Source organism: Paramormyrops kingsleyae, chromosome 5 (genome assembly GCF_048594095.1).
Source record: "Paramormyrops kingsleyae isolate MSU_618 chromosome 5, PKINGS_0.4, whole genome shotgun sequence".
NCBI lineage: Eukaryota > Metazoa > Chordata > Actinopteri > Osteoglossiformes > Mormyridae > Paramormyrops > Paramormyrops kingsleyae.
The window spans coordinates 26,444,795-26,454,975 of NC_132801.1; the positions used below are offsets into that span (position 1 = coordinate 26,444,795).

The 10,181-nt window shown below is 39.4% G+C and overlaps 1 protein-coding gene across 1 annotated transcript; it reads left to right on the plus strand.

Annotated features, from left to right (window-relative positions):
• The first annotated feature begins 345 nt into the window (after nucleotides 1–345).
• psme3 (proteasome activator subunit 3) lies at nucleotides 346–9,299 on the plus strand. The gene is made up of 11 exons (XM_023814382.2): nucleotides 346–532; nucleotides 1,576–1,608; nucleotides 1,695–1,757; nucleotides 2,173–2,277; nucleotides 2,873–2,927; nucleotides 4,755–4,873; nucleotides 5,255–5,323; nucleotides 6,418–6,485; nucleotides 6,601–6,655; nucleotides 6,814–6,900; nucleotides 7,116–9,299. Exons 1-11 carry the CDS (start codon nucleotides 491–493, stop codon nucleotides 7,194–7,196), a joined length of 777 nt encoding a protein of 258 aa, XP_023670150.1. The 5' UTR covers nucleotides 346–490; the 3' UTR covers nucleotides 7,197–9,299.
• The last annotated feature ends 882 nt before the right edge of the window (nucleotides 9,300–10,181 follow it).

The following is a 10,181-nucleotide window of genomic DNA, read 5'->3' on the forward strand; positions in this document are numbered from 1 at the left end:
AGGAATGGAAAACACTAATGACTGGACCACAAGTGGGACTGAAATATACCGGCTAAAGGAAAGGCAATGTTGCTTTGAAAATGGTCCGTTAGTCTTTATTAATAAAGTATTATATCTAAACATATATGTTCAAGAAACAAACATCTTTTTATTTATTTTTAAGCCCCAATCACCGACACTGTTACAGAAACAGTTATATGTGGACTTTTCTTAATTGCGAAACAAATAAGGAAATAAAGTAAATTAGGATAGAGCTGCGACTAATTCACTGTGGCTGTCATCTTATTTCGTTAATGGAAAAATGGAACAGGGACCTATTCGGAAAGCGCTACTGGGACCGTTTCCTGTTTTGTCGCACGATTTGTATGTAATTTCCGGTTTCACCTACCAGCACCTTGTGGCTAATACAGGTGGTAAATAGAAGCCACACGCTTAGGCTTTTCTGTGTAGAACAGTACATCGGCTCTGTTTCAATTTGCATCAGAATAGAATGTCTTCACTTCTCAAGGTGGACAATGAAATTAAAACCAAGGTAGGGATACGGGCGTAGAGAGATATTCAGCAGATATGTGAACGACACGTGAAAAGGAAAGATTGAGACACTAAGTCAAGGCCGGTGTGTCACGCTAGCTAGCTAACAGCTTTGCTTTCCCGCCCGGCAAAAAGCGGTACCGGTCTTTGGCAATTTGAGTATGGGTTGTCTGCCTATGTTTATACGAATGTTTAGCTTAGTATAGTAAAGTAACTGGGCGTTTATCTTCACCGGTGAGGTTTTACTTATCTCAGAAATTGACTCGTTAATTGGCCGGCTGATCAGTTTTTTGTCCTTCTTTGATTTGTGGCTTTAACCTGGAATAAAGAGAAGGATTCTAAATAGATCATGTACTTAGCTGCATGCATTAGCACAGTTAAAAATCACGAAAGCCACCTGTGAAATTGTTCTGCTAACACGTGTCTCATTTTTCGACTGGTGATCCAAGAACTAGAAATGTGAACCAAGGTTACTGCAACTGAATGGACTTTATGGTTTCGCTGTCCAGCGAGCACGAATTCCTTATTCGTTTCCAAATACGTGGCCTCCGTTAACGTTAGCCTGCTGTGACAGCACTAAGCTTGAGAAGTTGCTGCTTGCTGGGTCATCAGTGGTAGTTTGGTATGGATAGCAGGCCCAATATCGCCCATCTTTGCGTCTGGTGGGACAAAATCGCGCATTAACGTTGTGTGATACCCGATAAATACGGACATGCAATTGGCATTTATTGTGGTGTCTAAATAGAGTAGCACGAAAGACTATCGCGTAACATAATATGCCGGTGTAGCCTTGGTATGCTCACCAGTGCCCACTAACTTCAACCTCCACATTAGCTGTCCGCTTCTGTGCATAATAAGCCGACGACTGCTACGCTTCTTATGGCCTCAGTTGCCTAAATATATTTTGCCGGCCCCCTGTCGTTTTTATCGATTTTGTATCAGTTGTTGAACTATTAGTTTTGAAGGATTTAGTTTTTGGTTCTACGTGAATGTCGGCTATAGCACGATTAGTCAGTACTTAAACCTTTTTTTGTTCTCATTCAGGTTGACGCTTTCAGAGAACGAATCACCGGTGAAGTGAGTATTTTCATGGCCATTCATAAAAATGTCAATCATTTGTCGTGCCTTCAAAGAATTCGCTGAGTTTCATTCGTATTTTTTAGGCAGAAGACTTAGTCGCAAATTTTTTCCCAAAGAAGTTGTTAGAACTAGACCATTTTCTCAAGGTAAGCTGCTCTTTATTTTCTTTCTGGCTGTTCTGAAAGTTTAGAGCAGGCAGTTTCTAATTATTTATTATGTTATTTTTTTCTTTATTGAATAACCATAGCTGTGGTTTGTCCAAAAATTAAGTAAAAATTTAAGGCCTGCAGATTGTATATTTCCAGTTAAGCAGTGTATATTCAAGGTGAAATCTGCTCAGGAATGCAGCTGCTTAGCTTCTAATTACAATAGTTAAGAGACTGGGCTGTGTGGAAAGAGAAACCCTAGTATGAACTTTTGACGAGCATTAGGTCCCCTACTGCCTAATTTAACTAAGTAAATGAGTTTCAAAGAGAGAGATGGCCTATGGAAGCAAAGATCTTACTGCTGCAGTTCCTACCAAGTTTACTCGAGGTGTTGCGTTTTCCGGGATTCCTGCAGGACCCAATCCTAAATATACAGGAGCTGAAGGAGATACATTCGGAGATCAACCTGACGGTGCCTGATCCCATTCTTCTCACCAACAGTCACGATGGGCTTGAGGTGGTAAGTGTCCCAGCATCAACCAGAGGCTGCACCCTGGGAAGTCAGCAGTTCTCTCAGTAAATAAGCACTTGCTGATTAGTTTAAGTGTCACTTTGGTCAAGTTAAAGTGCCTGTTTATATTCTGAAGTGTAGTTTGATGATCTGTCACGTTGGGCATTAGCCAGTAATGAGGCTTGTGATTATGGCTAAATAAACTGAAAACACATTTTGAACTTGTAGCATGGTATTGATCACTTACCCTTCCTGAATGAAATGATTTAGTCTTAGTCTTGATGTGTAGTCTTAGTTGTACAAGCATAAGGGATAGACCTCCAATATCTGCAGTCGACTGTTTAATCGGCTTCTAAGTACCAGTACGCAGACTGCCTTTAATGGAGTCCCATATCCGAACAGGTTTCTTACCCTTATTTTTAGTAGAGTACAATGTGAAAAATTAAATGTATTCTGCTCTTGATGATATCTACCTTCCCAAGACCAAGGCCTTGTTTTACTCCATGCACCGGTTGTATTTTGGTTTCACAAGCAGGCTTGTGCACCTAATAATCAGGCATTTCTGCAGTAATGCCCAAAACAAATTTTCTGCTCTCTTTTACAGCCAAATGCTAAAAAGAGGCGAATGGAAGATGAAACAGGGGATGACAACTGCCAAGGTGCGTTTCTGAATCGCCCAATAACCTTTTACTTATGTAGTTCTATTATCAGATGGTGTAATTGGTTACATGATGTTTCCACCAAAGTGTTGAATGTAGGTGTTACATTCTGTAATTAATACTAAAGTTGTCATTCCAGTTTCTGGACAGGTGAGTGTGTTTTATTAAAGAGTACAATGTTATATAAGATTTTCACAAGGCATTATTAGTTTGCATCATGCCTCTGACAGTCACCATGGTCCAACTGAGCATGTTCAAAGCAGCCACAGAGTAGCCTGTGGTTGAGATACATTTTGTGGCATGTAGCTGTATTGTTCCTAGGGATGGGCCCATCCACATTTTTTCAGTTCCGATCTTATTCCGATACACAACTGCCAATAGGATACAAATTCCGACACAAGAACTCTTTTTACTTTAATATTTTAATATTCATGTATAAATATCAATGTATAAACATCATGTATAAATATCAATACTTTGTTTTTAATTGTTAATGTTTTTTTTTTAATTAGTAAATACAAATGGAAAAAATGTATCACCATAGCATACTAGCTGTTCCATCTTGTTTTTAAATTTTTTTTGAGGCATTTTACAGTTCAGTTTGAATATCTTCCAAGAAAGCATACGCAAGTGGCGAATGCTTAAAATGCCCCAATGTTTCTCCCACTGGCCATAGCGTCACTTCATTGCGATAGCAGCCCCCTCGCTTATCACAAGTTGCAGCGAGTGCGCAAAACAGCCCAAGCGACTCCCAGATCACCCATTGCCTTTTTCATATTACTCGCATTGTCTCGCACAATTGCGTGCACTTTGTTTAGTGAGATTTTCCACTAAACACTGCGTCCACCCCTCAAAACTTTGTTTTTACGAAGGCTGCAAATCCCTGTGCTACCAGTTGGTGTTAAAAGCGTAAAGTACTTCCAGGCCATCACTCTTATCTGATTTTCTTACGCTCCTCCTGCCGCAAAGGTTATGCACATGATGTCACAGCAGGCAGAAGTGACCTTTCAACCAGTGAGAGGCAAAACTGAGTGGCAGTGTTAGTATTCAGCATGAATGCCACAAAAAAGCACATCTGAAGTGTGAAAGTTCTGTTGTGTGATTGATTGTACAAACATCTCCTGTTTCTTGTTAAATCTATCTTTTTATAGACTGCCTAAAACTAAACAAGTTAGCATTGGTCTTGGATTGGTCACATATGGCCAATACCCGATCTATCTAATGGGTATGGATCCGTGTTAATACCGATCCGTTTGGATGCTATATTTGGTGTGTCAAGAGTTATTTATGTTCAGTTCGGCTTATGTGTGTCCCATGATTCTTCAGGCCAGTTTGTGGTCCTGATGTTGCAGCTACTGGGATATGTATGTATGTGCAGCATCTCACTCTTTTGGATTTCCACTAAAACTGGACTGACAGAGAGAGAACAGCGATTTCTCACATTTATTAGATTTTACGTTGTTGTCCCCCCCTTTACTTTGTTACATGTTATATAAATGGTAAATGGACTGCATTTATATAGCGCTTTTTACGAAAGTGCTTTACAATGTACGCCTCACATTCACCCATCCACACTCACATTCACACACCGGTGAATGAGTCTGCCATGCAAGGCGCCAACCAGCTCACCGGGAGCAATTTGGGGTTCAGTGTCTTGCTCAAGGACACTTCGATGGGGTCAGGAGGACCCGGGGCTCGAACCTGCAACCCTCCGGTTGCCGAACGGTAGCACTACCTCCTGCACCACCATTTGACACTCGATCTGCACTTATCTCAGGTGGCATAGATGCAGCCCATTTTCTCCAATATAAATTTTCTCTTTGATAGTGACTGGAACCAAGGTGTTTGTGATGCCTGGTGGAATGATGAAGAGCAACAATAAGTTGGTTGACCTTATTGAGAAGGTCAAGCCGGAGATCCGGACGCTGATAGAAAAGTGTAACACCGTAAGTCTGCATACGCCAGTCTTGTATAACCAAAAAGAGATTGTGGTTTCAGTTTTGTAGTTGTCCTGCAGCTACTTGGCACTACAGTGGAGTTTTGGAAATACATTAGTAAGCGTCCAATTCGTTTTACTCAAATTGTTTGTATCTATCTGTACAAATCTATCCTAACACTGAGTCTTATTGGTTATTGGGGTCTTATGATGACATTTTATAAGTCAGATATAATACTCATATATGTGCTCAGGAAGTGTTGATCAGTTTTTTTTTTTTTCTCAACCGTCTAAATTTCCCTTTAATCCTAATGAAAAGTTGCCTCCGTGTCTCACCTAAAAACCTGATGCCTGTGGTGTTTCTGAAATGTCTCCTTTTTTTTTCTCCTAGGTCAAAATGTGGGTTCAGCTGTTAATCCCGAGAATAGAAGATGGAAACAATTTTGGTGTATCTATCCAGGTGACATTTCTGTCCTTTATTTTTATTTAAAAACCCGGACAGTTGTACATTTCAATCCATGGAAGTTTTCTGTTTGCATGGGTGATTTACTGAATGGTATAACGTGAAATCACGTTTTAGACCTTTAGAATTTAGACCTTTAAGATTTTGATTGAGCAGGCCTTATTGTGTCCAGTGTTGGAATGCCATGAGGAATGTGGGTTTTCAACCCACCTACCCTTTGCGGGCCTTCTTGTCAGTTTGAGATTCACATTAGCTTCCATATCATTACAAGCATTGCTTTTATGAAGTGAGCAGTAGTTTTAATTTCACTTTTGCCGATTGTAGCTATTTGTGAGGCAGTTTGCTAGTGAGCTTCCTACTCAAATAATCACTGGTACAGAAGCAGAGTCTTCTTTATGTTGCCCCTGAACGCTAAGTTCTCTATGGAATTTCTACATAACTAATTTAATTTATAGTTAATGTGGTTTCATATTGGGAGGTCAAGGACCATTACGCACAACCATTTTCCCAAGCAGCCAGAAAGTCATCTGTAACTGGTAACCAAGGATATTTTTAAGTAATTCTAGAACGCAAATTAAATGAGCTTTCATTACTAATTATACCCATCGCCTGTGGATGTTAGCTGTTATGGACACTGTAGAGGAATCCACATTGCTTATCCATTTCTTCTTTCCCCTGAGCTTTTATCTATTTTCTCATGATTATAATCACATGTAAACACAAGATTTAAATCATGTCCAGTGCTACTTAACCTAAAGTTCATGTGGACTCAAGAAAATTGAAATTGGTGAAGAAAAACAAGGTTAAATGTCTGTTAAGATGTCCTTAAGACGTTTTGGGGTTTGTGTTTGGTTCCCTTCTTCCTCACCAGGATGCGGTCCTTGTAGAAGAAGTGCTTTCTGTTGGTGTTTTCCTATAGTGCCTTTTATAAGGGAGGTGGGACACTTTGGATTTGGGTGTTGACAGGCAGTGGGTGAGACCGGGGCGTCCGCTGCAGTGCTAACGAGCCACGACATGGCATGTCTGGTGCCACTGAGCTTTCCATTCGTGGCAGTGGGGTCAAAAGTAGCCTGCTTTTCTGCCATCTGTAGGAGGAAACTGTAGCAGAGCTCAGGACCGTTGAAGGAGAAGCTGCTTCTTATCTGGACCAGATCTCAAGGTATAACTTTAAAGTCTTTTTTTTTTTTTTTTTTTAAATAACTAATGTGAGTTATTGGCGAGTAGTTTGTATGCTGCTGCTCTCTTACTGCTGTGTTTTTCATATTTGCTCCAAGGTACTACATAACAAGGGCAAAGCTTGTTTCCAAAATTGCTAAATACCCTCATGTTGTAAGTATCAATCTATACTGAACGTGTGTGTGTGGGGGTGGGGTGGGGGGGGGGCAGTTTCCACAAGTTCCCTGAATTTACAGCTTCTGGTGCTGCTTTCTGCATCAGTTTTCCCAGGCTCTGTCTGGTCCCCTGATCCCAGTTTTGTTCTGTTACAGGAAGACTATCGACGCACGGTAACAGAAATTGACGAAAAGGAGTATATCAGTCTCAAGATCATTGTGTCAGAGTTGAGGAATCAATACGTGAGTCAAATTTTCCCTCATGAAATGCAGTTACGCCGTGTAATTTTTTTTTAAATCTGGGACGTCTCAGTGAGATCCTTTTAAATTAACAAATGTTTCATCCATGCTTAATGGATGGTTATGGCACAGTGCAGCACTGCTTGGATACATACAGTGGGAAACACATGGTAAGATGTTACTGTAAATCACAGGTCTCCACCCTTTTTCTGTCACAGGTAACATTACATGACATGATTTTGAAGAACATTGAGAAGATCAAGAGGCCACGCAGCAGCAATGCTGATGCGCTGTATTAACACCCCAGCCCCTCAGAACCCCCCAGTCCCACATCACCTACCACCCCCATCACCACCTATAGTGCTGCCGACACAGTTGGAGTCTTAGTTCCGGTTCTGATGGAGTGGACTATTACAACTGGATCAAGACGGACCTTCGAGTGTTGCAAAGCACGAACTCATCGCATGATTCGTTTTAGGTTTATGAAAAATGACCCTTTTAAACCTCGTGACAAATGGGCAGCGAAACTTTCAGTGGTCATAGAACATTCTGCTAGCCCAGAGGGAGTCAGGGTACAGAGTGCATCCATGAAATGTCTCCAAATTTTGCTTTTAATTTGTGATATTTATCCTTTCTCAATACACAATTAAATCTAGATGCTGGATTTCCCGATAGGGTCAAGGCTTGAATTACCTTGAATAGCTCTTAAATTACAGAAGTCTGAGACTTTCAGTACAATTTCACTGCATTGCCAGGCTGCTGTAATTGACCACTGTTTATGTGCACCTGTCTTTGGACTACAAATCATCAAGTAAATGTTTTGTTTGGTTTTTTTCCTTTTTTTAATGTAAGACAATGAATTTGACATGTTTTGTCATTTGTCTGTTGTGGATGTGCATTTTAGTTCATATTTCTCAAATTAGACCTCTTTCCAGAAAAGCATCCTTTGAATTGAATGTATGAACATTTTAATATTGCTTACTCTGAAAAAAAGTGTATATGCAGAAGGAACAGCTTGCATGGTTGATGTATTAGAATGAATTGACAACCAGTTGGTTTTGAACATCTGACTTCTTTGCTCTTTTCCCTGACAGCATCCATTCCTTTCAAGAGCTGTTTAAATGGTTCTTGAAAGCATTTGTTTTAAAGGTGTTATTTTACATAATAAAACCTTGAAATGTTACTTATTTTATCTTCACATGCTTAAGTTCCCATATTGTACTAAAATGTTGGAGAGTGGTTTCTACTGGTTAAAATATCTGTGCTGGAATGATTGCCAGGATCTTACCAAGTAATTCCATGATTGAGTGGTCACATCAATATTCCCTCTTTCTGTCCCTATAATGATGATTTTTTTTTTAATTACTCTACACACACTTGGATCATAGCCTGTTTTACAGGAAATATTGAGAAAATAATTTTGGATAAACATGGTTTAATCCACATGTTCTGCGACAAACTCGGATATACATTTTTTTTTTTTTTTTTTACCAAGCATGTATAACTTTTCCTGACATTTCAAGAATGAACTGACTCAATCAGTTTGAGAATCAATCAGATTTGAGCTGTGTTGTACGTTTTTCTTCTATGCTTTTTTTTGTATTTTGTTGAGCCTGGATGGCTCCAGGACTGTAGATTTCATCTTGTGATCAGTGTATGACATCCCCCAAAGGAAACTGTATTTTATGTATATATTTTAAAATCACACTACTGCGTACTATTTGTATGAAGTTACTGCCAGTATGTGGGTTTCTCCTCAACTCACAAACTTTAAACTGTGTCTTAATCCAAGACCTGAATTTGTAGTTTCAGACCAGAGAGGGGTGAAGTCCTCTGTTGGTCCTTGGATCTTCTGTTTGATTCGCACTGCAGCAGACAGTTCAGTTTCCATTGATTACTTATTTTGCAAAGCTGGTCATGTGTTATGGTTTTCCTCTGCTACCTGGGTTTTAAAAGTTTATAATTACCCAGGAGTAAGCATAGCTATATGCTTACTGTCAATTAGCTTAATTGGACCAACCAAGAAATTCCACATCAAAACATCTTATCGATTCTGGTCAGGGATGACCGACCCTCTTCCTGAATGGTATCTGCACACTCTTCATGGCTACCATCACCATCATTTTGCAAAGGATGGCCTTTGGATGTTTTGGGCCAGTATTGCCTATTAATATTGTGGTCAATGGACAACAGAATATTAGAAAGCAAAACAATGTGGAAGAGTAACTGTCTGTTGCTTCTTAGTACAAAATGTTGATATTGAAGGGCAGAGGTGGATCGTGTACAGCTACTTGCATCTTGGAACAGTTGTGTGTCTATAAAATGTTGTGTATGCATCTCCCAGCTATTTGAAATGAACTCAGCAGAGTGTCATGAAAATAAATCAATGTATTAATAATGTCTTCCTTTGTAGCTCCTTAATAAGGCTCCTTAATAATTACACACCCATATGTACCCTTCCTGTGGTGTTGGGGTCGGCACAGACCCATTTTTAAGTTTAAAATGCATAAAAGCACCACATAAATTTGTGTACTGCATCAAGGTTTTTTTGACTTTGTCAGGAACCTCTATTTAAACAAAATGAATTAAAACAAAATCAAGTAAAGGCATGCCCATACTAGATAAGACCAGTTCAGTTTATTTATATAATTCTCTTGAGGTTTATTTCACCATTATTTTTTTATTGAAAACGAGAGGTATGCTGTCAACAGAAAGGTCCAGAAAGCCACATCAAAAATATTAAAACCAATCTTTTGGATAAGGAAGCTTAACAAGGTAACCAAGAGGTAAGAAACAAATTGGATGATAAATGATTGTTCTGAGGGTATTTTATGGATGATTTAAGACATGGGCCGGCACCGACCCGTTTAAAATACGAGATAGGAACAGAAAGCTAACACAATCCGACGGGTAAATTACATACGTCTACCATTTGTTAAATTTGTTAGTAATACCCTTTGCTTTGCCAGAAGTGAAGTATTAAGTAATTCCAATTTTAAAGCTATATCAATTCAGCTGAGAAAGTAACGCTCAACAAAGTAAACAGGAATTATAAAGAAAAGCCGTTTTGTTGGTGGTAAAACAAACTGTCAGCTTCAGTTGCCATCTACAGCTTTCAAAAATCTTTTCTTACCTTGGTTTACTTAGTGGGACACCTAGCAGTATTTGTTTTTCCACAGTCTTTTTCAGGTCTGCTTTGTTGTGGCCACTCTAAGCAACTCATTCACATGTGTATCCATTAGGGATGTGCATCTCCATCAGTTTATGTGACACACATCTCTATG